Below are 16196 nucleotides of genomic sequence, written 5' to 3' on the forward strand. Positions count from 1 at the left end.
CCTCCCCGCGCTCGGCCCCGCCGCCGGGGCCCGCGGCACTGCCGCCCGCCCGGCCACCCCGCCGCGGCGGCGGCGGCGGCGGCGGCGGGGGGACCCCGGGGGGGCGGAGGCGGGGGGCGGGCGGAGGCAGGACGCGCTGCCGGCAGGGCGGCCGCCGCCCCCGCCCCGACGTGCGCCCCCTCCTCCCCCCGCCCCGCCTGCCCGCCCGCCCCCCCGCCGCTATCCCCAATGCGTCTCCGCCGCCGCTTTTCGGTGTGTGCCCCCCCGCCGCCCCCGGGGTCCCCCCCCCCAGCTTCGCCCCGCGGAGCACGCCCCGGATCAGTGGGGGTGGGAATCCCCCCCCGCCCCCGCCGCCCGCCAGCCCTCCCAAACCCGACCGGGCGCGGGGGGGGGGGGGGCAGCGCGCACCGCTGCGCTTGCGGCCAGGGGATAAACGCGGCATCGTTTATCCGAAAATAACGGGGGGGGGGGGCCTTCGGAACCCCCAGGTCTCGCGGGGCGGGGAGGTCCGTGCCAGCCCCCCCCCCCCCCCCACGGGCGCACCCGCAGGGCAGTACCGCTTTTCCCTCCCCAAAAGCGTGCGGTCTGCCGGGAAAAAAGCATCCCTCGAGCCTACCGGCGGCATCCCTCCCACCGCCCCCCTGCCTCCTCGCCTTGGGGTGCCGGCTGCCCCCGGCTCGCCCTCCCGCTCGCCAAAGGGAGCCCCTGCTCGGGCGGGGAACGGCGCGGGGACGGGAACCGCCGCTAAGAAAGCAGGGAGAACCTCTTTCTGGCAGGGGGACTTGCCTTGAAAAGTCACTAAAAATTGGGAACCTCGGCAGAGCCTTCGAAAGCGATGTTTTAAAGCCCGGTGAAGTTTAAGCAAGCTAATCCCTCCTCTCGACTTGCCAGATGAAGGTTTTTAACAGGAGCCTGCAGTGGATCACCTCGACTCTAAGGAAAAGCAAAAGCAGTTTCTCTCGGATGGCCAGTCCTCTATCAGCGTCCTGCAGCATCAGGCAGCGTAAGGGAATTAAAAACTATACTTTTATTCGGAGCAGCTTTATAATCTTGAACCTTCTTTGAACATCGTACATGTTAGGTCTCTCTCATTAGCAGTAAGACTACCTTTCACCCGTCAATATGAGATTAGCAAAGCTATTCTTTACTTTAAACAAAAGCAGCCTCGGTATTAGAAAGAACCAGCCTGGGGGTAAACGGCACACTTGACACCCGAAGCTGGGTTTTGGAAGATGTACCGTAAAAAGAGTGGACCAGATCCTGACAAGTATTGCCAGTTCTGGTGGGCTTGTACAGAATTTAGCACAAGCACAGCATGTGTTTCAGCAGTATCACAAAACCACGACTGTTTTCTGTGAGATTTCTGCAGAAAAATGCATTTCAGTCTTGGTTCAGTTCACAGACCTCATTAGACATACCCAGCTTCCAAAGCCAGCTATAGTTCTTCCCAACCATCACGCTGGAAACTCTTACTAGAAAGTACAGCTCGGTGTTCAGGCGAGACCTGTAGCAATGACAGGAAAGGGGAGCCGATGTCAGGAGCTCTCAACAAGAGCTGGGCAGGCGTTAGGACTGCCAGGTAAGCGGGTGTGCATGAAATGACCACGCTAGTATGGAGGAGTGGCAGGAAAAACACACCGCGCCCCCGGCGCTGGGCTCTTCATCTGAAGCAAGAGAAGCCACATACGCCCAGGATTATTGCTGGGTGCAGTAAGGGGCCTTTGGTGGTCAAAGGGATCAGTCGCACCAAAGAGGATGTGTTATAAATTTTCTGGGTTACAGCTAGCGGTGGAGCTGGTCCAGAGAGCAGTTTATAACATGGTGCAACAGAGGTACACACTAAGGTATGACCATTTGAAGATGAAAATTGGTAATGAAGGAGATGGGTACCACTGAAATTAAAACACAGAGGTAAACCAGAAGAGAAATAATACTATTCTCTAAGCAAAGAGCATAGGAACTTCTTTTTTTCAGCCACTGGGGTAAACGTGAATGGAGACAGCAGCCATGTTTGGAAATCTAACCTGCCGCCTGCTTCCAGAAGCCAGGAGCTGAGCGCAAGCCCGTGCTGCACTTCAATGCCACTGGCGGTGCTTGTGCAGGAGGCCCGCAGCCGCTGTTGACTCTGCCTGTGACTGATGCAGACGTAGCAGTGCTTCCCTCTGCTTTCTGAAATGTGTTCCTGGATATTCTTTCTCACCAGAGGCTGTGTCCAGGTTGCCTGCCTTCTATTTTTCAATCTTCTTTATTCATTTTTTTATCAAGCTACCATTCTTGCTCCCTTTCTTGCCTTGCCTTTTCTTACCTTCCTTCCTTTCTCCATTCCCACTAGAGAGCCTGACATTAATGCAAGAACAAGACCATGTAATGCTCACCTGACTCAAAACTGCAGCCTCTCTTTTCCTTCTTCACCCTTTCTCTTCATCTTCACAGAATCTATGGGAGGATTCTCCTGGTATCTACATTTTAAATTGGCTTTTCCTATTTTGTCTTTAAGTGTTCCCTAATTATTTTCCATAATGGTTTATTTTCCATTTTGTTCTCTCTCTTGTTCTCACCAAGGCGATTGTATTTTAATCTTCTTTTTAAATGCAAATCTTTAGTAATATTCAAGTACTTACATTGATATATTGATTAAAAACTCCACTGACCGAAATATTAAAACACTGAAAAAACCCAGGACTCTGTGTGTACGCCTCCTTAAAAGGTGAGAATAACACCTATCTGAATTTCTCAGGTTACCTCAGTCCCAAAAGCCACTGATGTGATCAGGATACTTGGAATTTTAATCTTTGCTAACTCAGGGTGGGAAGAAGGCACGCATCAAACCCCAGAAGTTTTCAGGCAAAATGACATGTCAGTTGTGGTCACCTCCCTGGCGTCACGGGGCGCTCCACCTCGGGGGCCTTCACCCACTTCAACAGCTGCACTGCAGCATAAAATGTAAACTCACGGTGAAGTGGCCTGAAATATTAAGGCATATAGAGGTTGAAACTCTCATTTCAATTTACTGGAGGCCAAGTCTGGCTTCAAAACCCACTGAAGAACGGTGCCAATGCATTTACACCAGCCATCCATTTGGACTCATCCCAAGCCCACACAGAGCACGATTTAAAGGAACATGTGGATCACTGTGACAGTGTTTGCGCATGGGAGAAAAAAAATGCTCCTTCTGCCAAGTAAGTGCAGATGGGGAAAAAAAAAAAAAATCTAATCATGCTTTCTGGAAATACTGTAGTAATTGGGACTCCACCTAAGCGTAACCTCTGGAAGAAACAATTTTGTCCCCTCACCAGTGAAATTATCACTAGAGAAGACAGTGTCTGATATTGCAGAGGATCAGGCTGCAAGTCTGCACTGGGGGCTAAATACTTTCCTGATTGCAACAGGAAAACAAGCATATAAGAAGTATAAGAATTTGAACAGAACAGAGTAGAGGAAAATAATTTCAGTTGGAAGGGACCTACAATGATGATCTAGTCCAACTGCCTGACCAATTCACGGCTGACCAAAAGTTAAAGCACGTTGTTAAGGGCATTGTCCAAATGGCTCTTAAACCCTGACAGGCTTGGGGCATCAACCACCTCTCTAGGAAGCCTGTTCCAATGTTTGACCACCCTCTCGGTAAAGAAGTGCTTCCTAATGTCCAAGCTAAACCTCCCCTGGTGCAGCTTTGAACCATTCCCACACGTTCTATCGCTGGATACCAGGGAGAAGATATCAGCACCTCCCTCTCCACTTCCCCTCCTCAGGAAGCTGTAGAAGACAACGAGGTCACCCCTCAGCCTCCTTTTCTCCAAACTAGACAAGGCCAAAGCCCTTAGCTGCTCCTCACAGGACATGCCTTCCAGCCTTTTCACTGGCTTTCTTGCCCTCCTCTGGGCACATTCAGAGACCTTCGCATCCTTCTTAAATTGTGAGGCCCAGAACTGCAGACAGTAATCAAGGTGAGGCCTCACTAATGCTAAATTTGGCAACCCAAGTGCCCATGTCCCAAATACTACATCCTATCTTTTGGGACTCACCTGTGTTGCAAGGCCAGCTTCTCTTGCAACATTTCTCATGGTGCTCCTAATTTTCTTCTTGCCTATACACAGCAAAGAGGGGGTGGAGAGTACTAGTCTCCTACTGCCTCCCCACCACTCCACGCACAGAAAAGACAAGTACTCCCGCACTTCACTGGGAAGGAATTGGATAAAGCAATACAGGGACATCATTTGAGGTAACACTGCAGTGAAGGTACTTCCCTCCCACTAGCTTTTCTTGCGTCCAGAGACAGCAGTGGGTGCTCCATTCATAAGTTGATTCCATTACAAAATTTTCACCTAGCAGTGAGGCACAGATCATAGTAATGAATAGCTCTGCAGTTCCTTACAATAATGAGATGATTATGATGTCTTAACTCTAATCCTTTGATGCAAATTATGCTCAGCTCTGCATTTCACCTAGGTACAATGACATGGGAGAGAGAAAAAAAAAAAACCATGTGGAGCAAATTGGTGTCAAATTCCCAAGGGCATCTTTTTTTTTTTAAATGGTTTCTTGGATTAAAATGGTAAAGATCTATATAAAATGTTTAATGGACAGTGTGCTTTAATTAGGGTCTAGTGTAACCATGAGGCATATAGGCAAAGTGTCTTGCAGAGTTGTATCCATTCCCCATCACATGACCCTGAGCACATTCAAAACTGAGTGGTACTACTGAAAGGCGTAGTACACCCATGCCTACGCAGCAAAATTTGAAGCCAGCACTCTATTTGGCTAAAAGAAAGAAATCACTTCATCACGGACATGTAGCCTGCACAAGCAGACACAAAAAATCATTTAAACCAGCTTTTCTATCAAAATGCAGACCTGATGAAACATAGAGCTAGGCAAAGTTGCATGAAGTACAGTCTCTAAAAGCACAGAGGAAAAATGCAACTGTCACACAGTATTGATACAAGACATAAACCATGATTACAATACTCTTTACTTACAAGATACACTCAGTATCCTTCACTGCACTTACTTTTTGATCAACATCTCTTAATTGGGGAAGTGAATATAAGAGCGTAGCCAAAGACACTGTGTGCAATTAATTTAATAGCATTGCAGAACAGCAAATCCACTCCTTTGGAACATTATTATCAATATGCTTCTTGAACCAAGGAGAGACGTATGGGGTCCCATAAACCAAAACCTTCCCCAAGAGCAAGTTTAAAGTAGAACACATTACATCTTTAAGACTGTTGTCATTAAAGGCCTGTTTCAGATCAGAAGCTAGTATTATGGTCATAAAATAAAAAGTATTTCTTTAAAACAATTATAGTGAACATTCCCTGAGAATTAAGAATCAGCAACAACTATTGCCAGATTGGTTTTTCTGTTACCGTGCAGAAATGTTACAGCACATTCTCTCCATTCAAAGATCATGCAGGAAGATTAAAGGCCACATTTTTTATTTACTATGTGCATCTTCTGGATGCGCTTATTTTTCAAGAGAATTAAATCAGGATGCAGCAACGCTCAGCACTGAAGCTAACCAGGATATGAGGGGAGAGAAGGCAGTTAAGAAAAGGTTTAATCCATGTGTTGAGTGTGCCTGTTGATAACTCCATTTTTTTCCTCCCTGTGCTAGGTTTTCTGAATTTGCGCTTCCAACTGATCGGCTATGGCAGCATTCTGGAATATCCCCCTCCCTCCCCACAGAAACATGCATATAAAATATATACCCACCACCAAAATGTTCCACTCGCTCAGACAAGTAACTTGTAGTCTAACCAGAAAAGGGAGATAAAGCAGAAGAGTGGAGTAACTATTAAGGTTGAAATAATCAATTTTAATGCCTAAAATTAGATTTTATGGCCCAAGGTTCTGCTGAAAGCTGTATGCAGCACAGCTTTACCGTTGCATCATTCCTCAGCACACAGAATTAAAGTGCAGTAAACATCTGGAATTTGGTGCAACACACTATTACAAGAAAAAAGAAAATCTACTTTTTGTTATTAATTCAGCTTGAGAAGATGGCATTCTGGGTCAGTTTGCACTGATCCATAAAAATATAAGATCCTATCAGGATCCAAATTCTCATGTTGTAGAAGAGGTTTCTTTCTTTCTTGCCCTAACACCAAATCAATATATGCATACCTCCCCGTGGCTACCTGCAAGTTCCCTGGCTCTTCCTCCAAGATAGCACAGTTATTCTTTCCTTGCAACTTGGAAATCCTAGCTCTGTGGAATTTTTTTCTTTCATTTCTTCAAAGCATCCAGCAGATCTGGCAGTGTCTGCTATTGCTTGATACATGAGTGGTGCAACCCAGAAGTGTTGTTAACAGGAGACTGTGAAAACCCAACCAAAGATCTGCAAAGACCCGACCTGCAAACAGTCTTCTGATGGTAAAGACTGATGATACAGGGTAACAGCAGAAGTGAGACAGCTTTAAGAAGGGGCAGGGGGAGGGGAAAGGCTAGCAGGAAACCAGGAGAAAAGTCTTAACATGTATCAGTGAGAGCTGCAGGAGTATCACAGTTGGATCCTGAAAGAGTATTCAAAGGAGACTGGAGAAGCATAAAAACTGAACACAGCATAATAGCTTGGCCACACTGGATCTGCTATGCTTATGCCATGCAGTTAATCTGCATCTATGTAGGTTCAACTGGTCTGGACATCCGCTCTCACTTTGGACAGGCTGTCAGAGGTCCAGAAACACTGAATATATGGCCACATTCCTCTTCTATCTCTTGGAAAAACTTTCTAAGCAAAAATAGAAGACAAGTCTAATAAAAAAAGACGGTTGTCCTATCTCTAAATCTTGAGAATTGTGATCCAATTACTGTTGTATATATTTAATTTTTTCCTAAGCATTTTCTCTATCATCAGAGTATCCTTCTGCATGACTTCATCAACTGTTTTACTCGAGAGCTAAGGGGAAAAATGTATGAAAATAATCTTTACCATCTTTGTGAAGCGACAATCAAAAAGGTCAAATGAATCAGCTGGCTGTAACTATGACATTTACTGTCCATCAAGAGTATTTGTCATATTGCACAAGAAAATAATGCAATGTGAGTCACAGCAAAACATATAAATATAAATGCATCCAAGTGATACAAACCTCAGTTGACATCACAGTACTTTACAGTGAAAAGCCACTTTTTTCTTTTATTTTCTACAGTGACATTATCTCAAAATATGCTGCCAGTTACTTTTATTCTTTATAAGGATCGAGAAGATTCAGGCCTCTGCTCTTATCATTAGTCAGAGAGATCACAAAATAGTGTAGAATCATCAACACAAAAGACACCAACTCATATCTCCCATGGCCACTCTTCGGCCATTCAGTAGCTGTTGAATGTTTTGCTGGCTCAAGTACTACCGGTACAGTAAACCGAGCCCTATAATCTCCACATGCTTAAGTGCACAACACTGTGTTCAAGCAGAGTTTTACGTAAAGATTAGTGACACAGTTGACACTTTAGCAGAAGTCTGGTTGTGGGGGAAGAGAGGAAGGCTCCTGGCGTGCCAGATGATCTTCACTTTCTCTCTAGACAGGAACTGCCAGACACGATGGAGTATAGATCTTGACTAGTTCGTCCCAAGCACAGTCCACCACCTACAAAGCAAACAAAATCTATTTAGATCCTTCATCAGTGTCATTTTTACAAAAAAAAACCCAGAAGGAACTTAGAAGAAATTAATGCATATTGTGGAGTTAATGCTGGTTGGTACTCTGATTTTACAAGCTTCAAAATTATATAATAATGCAGTTGGTTTTGTTTTGTTTTTTAAAACTCTGTCTTAACTTTACTGAGGCACATGGAAATTAACAATCTCCTATTTTTCATACTCCCCATAAGGAAAGTGGGGAAACCTTTGGGTTTCAACTGATTGTTCCAAATAGGCTAAAGAACGTAACTGAGAATGAAATGAAGGAAGGACACGCTGAAGTCCAGACCTTGTGGTGTTTCTTCTCTTTACAGGGTCTCAGGACCCTTTTACCATGATACCTAAACACTTCATGATCAAATCTAAACAGCTTTCGTATACTTGCAGGTAGGGAAAATTGTTATAGACATTTTCCTAATGGAGAGCTGAGGAATGAAAAAACAAAGAAGTTGACCAAAATGACACAGGAAGTTTCTTGAAGAATTAAGCCAGAACTTCAGTCTCACACTGATAAGCTATGAGATCACTATATTGTCTTTTGTTGAGAAGAGAGATGGTCTATTTGCTGAGCATTGAGAATTGGGCATGGTGGTAGTGGTGGTGGTTCTTCAAGCACTACCTAGACCCCACTAGTCTGATGAGAAGTCATGCCACTTGCGCCAATGGCATCTTATAAACACAGCGACTGAATTCCAATATAACTGAATCTTTTCTGAATTGCGAGTCCCAAGCTCTATTCTAGACACAGGTTTGAACCTAAAAATCACAAAACCAGAAGGTTAACCTAATTCTATAGCATTAAAAGATTTCAATAAATAACAAGATTCCACAGAAGAAGACTACAGAAGGCTTTAGGTTTGACAATTACTTGATAATGAAATTTAGAGTTTGTAACAAAGTGAAAGGGTTAACCACTCTGACAATTACTCAAGTAGATGACCTATAATGTATATTCACAAAATGCTGCAGGAGACAAGAACTAAGGCAAAGAGAAGAAGAAAGAAAAGAGCTGAAGAGAAAAAGCTGATGAGCCCCACAAATATATGCCAGTAAATCTGGCTGAATCCATCCTGCATTATCTTTACAATGTCCTTTCCAGTTGTGATCACAAAGGATACAGTATTGGATCCTCTGCACAACAAGCTTTCTTCTGCTGCAGACTGCAATTCCTGTTCTCTTCTAGAGCCAGAATGAACAGCTGCACACTAAAAATTTGGAAATCCAACTTCAATATTTGATTTCAGACTATAATTAGCCCATTTTGTGTTTACTATACTGCGCTATTATTCATTTTTATTGCTTCCTTAGCTGGTTCTACTTAGTTATTTGAAGTGCTTTCCACATACATCTAAATGGATCAAAAAATCTCTTGACAACGTGTCTGTCTATTCATACAACATAATAGAGCTTTGTGTAATATAATGTTCTGCTGCATTGCAGTCCCCCAAACCATACCAAAAAGAAAATCTGAGTTCTCCACTAAATGCTATGTAGAAACTGGCAATCACATAAAACACAGGTTTTTTAATATTCTCCACAGCTCTGGATCAGTATCTGTATTTCTATAGGCAACACTTTCTCCTTTCATAAAGAAACAAGAAATGGAGATAACATTTGGAAAAAATCCCATGGGAATTCCCACCTGTTATCAGTGTAATTAGGATCCTTGAAGTAGCCTCTGAACAAACATAGTTACAGAACCATTTAATCTAGGAACACTAAAAATAAATAGGGATATTGAAAGGGAGTTTGAAAAGGATCACTTGCAGTAATTTGCCCAACTCATTGACTTAATGATAGCACATGAAGGATGAAAACACAACCAGCAAACAAAAGGAAAATAAAAGCTACAGCAAATAACAGTGTATCAAGTTCTCCTGTGCAGCAGGAAGTCTGTAATGGAAAACTAATTATCAGAAACCTTGATGAAACTACACATGCAAAGAACAGCAAACAGGTATGTATGGGAAACTGGGACACTACAGCATGGAACATCATTACAAAATGCAATAGCATTTCCATTTCTCCATAATACTTTCTCTAAAATACAGCCAAGACTGTAAGAGAAAGGGGACAACTGTAAGCTAACAGCGTGGCAGCCAGCATTAAATGATGGACAGCTGCTACATGCCCCTTTGCAGCAACTCACAGATTATCACTGCCTCAAATACAAATGGCTAAAATGAACCCTGGGATAAAGAGTAGTGCCTGTTCATGCAGCTACTGCATCAGTTTACAGAATGTCTTTCCCTGTAATTTTGCCTTTTTTCTTATGACCTGTTTTATACAATGGTCATATGGCCATTATACAATGGTCATATGATCATTGTATGCCTTTCCTGAGAAGAGGGGAACAAAGGATATTGAATATAAGTGCTTTAGAAGTATTTAGAAATGTCAGTTCTTATATGACATATGAACATTTTTAATATATACTTTAAAGCACTTCAGCCTTTTTTTTTTCTTTTAATAAACTAAATGTTACTTAATTTAAATAGTAAAATAGCAGCAGGAATTCCATTGGGATGAGGCCTGATCCAGCACACCACGGTAAATAAATATGGCATAAAAAAGCCTGAAGTTGCTAGAGTTTGTATTTTGATCAATGAGATGATGTTACTAACAGGTGGAGAAAATCATCCTGTGGTAGGATGAAGGACAAAGGAAAATTGTAAACAGACGCACACATTATTTGCATACCTGGTAGAAGTCCTCTCCATTAGGAAGACGAAGGCACGGAGGTTTGTCTTTTTGTGAAAGTGTCCACTGTCTCAGGGACAAATTTTACTCTCAGATTGAAACAAATCTCACTGATTTCAGTAATTAGAGGGTGCATGATTTACATTTTTTTTTTTTAAGCTGACACACAAACAGAGTAGAAGACAGTTTATTTCAGTTGCAAAGAACTGTATAAATTATAATATCCTTATACTATTGAATATTTTGGACACCCATATGCCATGCAATTTTCATTATCATTTATGAATACTAAAATGCTCTTGTAACTACAGAATATAATTCTACTATAGCAATTTTTAATTATCAGAAATTGCAGGGAAAAGGAGAATAACTAGACCTTCATTGTAAAACAAGAATATTCTACCTTACACTGACTGGTAAATTACATCAAGAAATAATGCAAATAGAAAAAGCATTCTAAACCTGGTAATTTTAATTATAACTAAAGCTATATGGGACAAAGGCAGTCTAATAAACTGACATTTACTACTTGTCTCTAATGCTTTTATTTCAGTAGCAAAGTTACAGTACTAGTATATATGCTAGGGGTACTGTACTGTTATTACTGCAGAATAAATATTGTGCCAAGTTATCTGCCAGTAGAGATTTAAGCAAGTCTATTTGAAGCACATAAAATGGGGATCACTGTATTTCCCTTCATGTAAAGCCAAAAAGCAAGCAAACAAATGAAAAAATGCAGTAATCACAGGAAGCAGATTGCTTGACTAGAAAAATCATAGTTTAACTCAAATGAAACAGCTATCCTGTATTTTATTCAAGTGTTTATCCTTGTCCCAGAGCGTAACAACGTTTCCCACCAATTGATTTAATATTGACATCCATTCATTTATCAAAGCCATTTCCATTGACTCACTAATGGATTTACTCCTCTGACAGGCCCCCTGTTTCCTATTCATCACAATCATCTTGCTTTGCAATAGACTTAGACCTTTTCCAGCACCCGAGGGCAATCCATTCAGTCTAGTGCAATTACCTGCATGACAATCCACCTCTTTACTGTTCAGAAGAAGCCAGAAAACAAGAGAAATCTCCCCAGTTAGTAGCTAACTTTTTTTCAATACTTGAAGGCATAATAAACCCCCAAGCCCTAACCAAGATTAAATACATACAAAAGAACAACTGAAAACTGAGTTCAGTAACTCCTCTATGAAGGGGTTTAATCAGAAGAAGGTACAGCCCCCTCTAGATCAGCGTTTCCGGAAGCATGTCGGTGCCACTCAGCTTCCAGAGTGCTCATAATAAATCACAGGATAATACACCAATGTCTCTGAGAGTGACCCATTTGTCTTCTCAGCTTTTCCCCATCCCATCCCATTTTCAAACAATACTAGTAAGACCTGTCTTTTTTTCTGTAGAAGAGACAGTGGAAAAAGTATTCAGTTCTTTGCTTTCATTAATGTTGTTTCCCTTCCTCTTGTAGTTTCTTATCTTCTGTGTCTTTTCATACAGTATTTAATGGTCTATTTATATCATTATTACATATTTTTGAGGTGTCCTGAGCATCCTCTGTAAGTGTGATGGAGACTAAAGCAAGCTATTAGGTTTGCTACCCATCAAATTACTTTCACTGGTAATCATTAAAACTGGTTGGTTAAGCGCATAATGGATCTCACATGAGTTTAAATGCATTCAATACCTATTTTGTACTAGAAAATCCAAACCGCTAGTGTGACCTGTTGTTTGGTCAACAGTTGCCGGCATGAACTGCACACAATGCCTACCTTTACACAAGAGTGAAAGCGATGGGAGATTCTAAATTATAACTTTTTATTTTCAGTGTGCAATAACACAAATAATTTTCTAATTTACTTTTGAAAAAACACATTGATTTAATTATTATTTCCAGTAAAGACAGAATAAAACAAACCCTGGACCAGAAGTTCTTATAAAGATCTAGGTTCAAACTACAGTTATCAGAAACAGGTGTTCCAAATACTGCGTAAAAAAATCCATTTCTTTCTTAAGGAGAGAAAAGATAAAAGACTTGAGGGGCATTATTTTTCAGATTGCAAATCACAAAGAACTGATCTAAAAAACAGGGAGCTGTCTCAACATTTGTTTTGTTGCTCTGACATGGGCAACAGGAAGATGACTTGGTAGTTGTGCTACACATTTCTAAATGCAAGTCTTCTAAGTGTGCATTTCATCAGTAAGATGTAAAGGAAATTGAGATGGGAGTTGCAGGTTAGAGAGAAATCCTTGGAATCTCCACAGAATTTGTAGCAATTCATCTGTACTCTACAGATAAGGGGGAAGACATCTCCCCAGTCTTTCAAGAACTACTTTTAATCGGTAAAGTCAATCATAAGATCTGTAGAAGTTACACTGAAACTGCAAAATGCCTTTCTGTGCTGATACTAACCTTGGTGACCCCAAATACAGTCAATTTACATGCAGTGAGACTGTGTTTGCTAATGACCCTAATCCAATCTTCAAACTCATCGTTCAGCTCAGAGTTAAGCTAAGTTCCTTCCTTTTGGGATATAATCACATATAATCATAAGCCAAACAATGTTTTCAGTAACAGCTGCAAAATCTTGTTGCCTTCCATTGAGTTTCACTAGTGCAATTCACTGGGACTTCTCAAACAGATTTATTGATCATGCAGGAAAAAAACAAAATCCACTACCTTGACTGAAAGATGGGGCTCACAGAAGTAGCAAGTATTTGTAAGCCACTGAATCAAATACAACGCACAAGCAACACATTTATTGAGTAAGAAACTGCTGCCTCCCACCTCTTCCCAGTACTTCAGAATCAAAATTAAAGTGCATTTTCCTCTCCATACACTTGCAGCTTTTACAGAATTGTGATGCCTGACAGCAACCTTTCCAAACACCTTAGGATGAGACTTCTGCTGATAATGGCAAAGAGTAACCATTACTCATGAATGGCTAGCTTTGACTTACGCAGTGAAAGTTTAATTTTAGCAGTTTGGGAAAGATACACAATAAGCACCAGTAAGAAGTGTCACCTCCCTTTCCCCCCTCCAATTCTGTAAAGGAGTTCAATTGGTTTAACATTTGCAGCTGGTTAAGTTTGATCTTTCCATGCAAAAATCCACTCTGAAATTAAGTAAAAGAACAGATGCTATAGGACCTTTTTATCTCAAAGGATCACTAACTGCATAACTTTAGTAGCATCCTGGAGAAGGACCATAAGGAGAGATTAAAATGAAGTACAGAAAGTGATATAATTATAGCAATGCGATAGCCACAACAGCTGGGTGGAAGCTATCAGCTCCTTGGCAATTAAGTGTAAAAGGTAAGAGCAAGTGATCAAAAGAAAAAAAGCAGAAAAAGTCTCTTTTTTTCTGTACACTTCCACAAGATGTAACTCCACTTTTATATGAAACAGTCAACATTTCTGGGCCTGTTGAGGGAGCACAATTAATATAAACAAACAGCACAATACATAGCAAAACAGCCTCACTAAAGACATCATTTGCATTTATATTTGGCTATACTGGTTAAGCCAACTTCAGCAGCCCCTCTCCTGTCCATTCTCCTGCTTGCTGTGTTGGCATAGCTGATGCCACACGTACAAGTTTCATGTAGAAAACAGGTAGTAGAACAAACCTGTACACTGAAACTTGACAGATGATCAAAAATTTCTCCATAAAGCTGGAATAATTTAGAACTAGATTTTGGTCACCTTCAGAGGATGCAGCTCAAGTGTATAGAGTTTGGCTATGACCTCCCTCCAACTAGTAAGAAATTACAGCTTTTAAAATTGTAGTGATGCTGATGCGGTAAGAAAAGTCATGATACCATCAGTACGGCAACATCTCATGGGATCAACAGACCGATGCTACGAAGCAGGCACCTCTGCTCAGTCCTAATTGCCTCTGGCCAGGTGGAAGGAAGGAGCAGACTGCAGTATCGCACAACAGGCTGCTGATAGCCCACAGCTTTAGGGAGATCAGGGAAGCTGGATCACAAGGACAGCATAACACAGACCACAAGGCTGGTTTCATGGATACTGCACTGGTGTTATCACTGTCTCTGTATTATTATCTTTGGTATCACGTGTGTGTATCGCCGTACCACCCCTCACCATCTCGAAATGCAATACAGAAGAATTGTAGCCAGGTCTTTCCTTGCATCCATACATCCCAGAGCTCTAGGTGCTTTGGATAAATAAGATACACCAGTTTTATGTGAACTAATCTACTCTGGGGGAATATTTACACAAGGAGGTGCAGCCACACAGAAGGCTAGAGAAAACAAGTTTGCCTCCCAGACTATGTTGACACAAACAGCTATTTAGACAGCTAGCTGCCCATTTGTAGTATAATTACCATCCAAACACACACAACCACAGTAAAAGAAAATCATAAGTGATCACTATTTGTGTTGTACATAAGTTATTCTAAAACCTAGACTTTAACATGCATTCAGGTAACAGGTGACTCTGGACTAGAGAACTGATATTTGGTTTATCCTCATCTAGTGCAGAACAACTTTAATTTCCAAAGGCAGCATCTCAGTATTGTGTATCGTTGAAATCCTGTTCTGATTTGGCATGTCATGGATGTCTTAATGTGCTTTTCACATATCAAGTGTTCTAAGCCACTACACCACTTGCCATCACTTCCGTTGAACATCACATATCCTTGCAATTTAAGAATGTCATTGTTCATAGCAAAGAAGTACAGAGAAATGGAAAGGTTCCTCTCCTGTTCCCATTAAGATACTTAATCCTGTTCTCAGCAGCAAGATAGAAAGCCTGGCTCTATGGAAAACGTTAATTTATACTTTCCACTGGCTGCTTTACAGAGTTCAGGACAGACATGAGGTGTATGCTGAGAAAGGTTTTCAGACAAAATTCAGAGCTTCAGTTTTTCTTACATTTGTGTAAAGCAAAATACAGCTTTAGAAATACAACAGAAAGGGTTGGGTATTTTTTGTCCACCATTTAAAGGAATTCATGGTACATATGTATTTTCTGTTCTTTATATACTTATTGAAATCATTTCAGAATTAAGACAAGAAGAAGTGAATGTTCACGGTATCTGTACTTTTTATCTGTGTCATTGACGGATTGCCTAAAAGACATTTAAAATTAATCCATGACTGCCATATCACATTCAACCTACAACAGAAGAAAAAGGCTGCTTTTAAATAAAGCTGCACAAATTTAGTGGTGGACTTGGTAATGTCAGGTTAATGGTTGGACTGCATGATCTTAAAGGTCTTTTCCAACCTAAACCATTCTATGAAATAATACCAAAAGTAGTTACATTCATGCTTACATGCTGCAGGTAAGCACAGCAAAATCCCAGTAAGAGCTAGGCTTAAAGGAGTATTGTATTTTAATTCATCAGAACGTTCACAGATCACATACAGGGAAAGCAAATATCAGGAGAGAAATAAGAAATCCAATGAGCTACTGAGTACAACTCCAATATATGGTCTAGCACTATCAACCCCTAGCAAGGAGCAGTATATAGCTGATTACCGTTTTCATATTCTCTACATACATCTTATGCCTATCTAGTGTATATAGAAAGGAGCAAGCTTTAATTGTTTTTCTTATCCCCAAACTTTGGAATTAACTATCATGTCTGGTTTAAAAAACTGCATACTCCTAATACTGCTGACAAGGTAAATGGATTTGTTCAGTTCTTAATACTGTGCACCATTACAAATTTAAAAGATTTTTGGTCACTTCTTCTGTGTGCCAAAGCTGCTTTGTCTGACAGCTGGAGTTGAGAGTATTTTCTCCTAGACAACCTGCCTTGCAAGCTCTCACATCAGCACCTGCAGTTTAACAGAGAAATACCCTG

General features: G+C 41.4%; 1 protein-coding gene across 1 annotated transcript in view; it reads right to left on the reverse strand.

Moving 5' to 3' along the window:
- Positions 1-4975: 4975 nt before the first annotated feature.
- The window catches only part of PEX7 (peroxisomal biogenesis factor 7), a 49579-nt gene continuing 38358 nt past the window's right edge, over positions 4976-16196 (reverse strand). Inside the window, exon 10 of the mRNA XM_075707095.1 lies at positions 4976-7595. Coding sequence (XP_075563210.1) covers positions 7527-7595 — 69 coding nt within the window. The 3' untranslated portion in view covers positions 4976-7526. The remainder of the gene's footprint in view (positions 7596-16196) is intronic.

Source organism: Pelecanus crispus, chromosome 3 (assembly GCF_030463565.1).
Source record: "Pelecanus crispus isolate bPelCri1 chromosome 3, bPelCri1.pri, whole genome shotgun sequence".
In the NCBI taxonomy this organism is placed as follows: domain Eukaryota; kingdom Metazoa; phylum Chordata; class Aves; order Pelecaniformes; family Pelecanidae; genus Pelecanus; species Pelecanus crispus.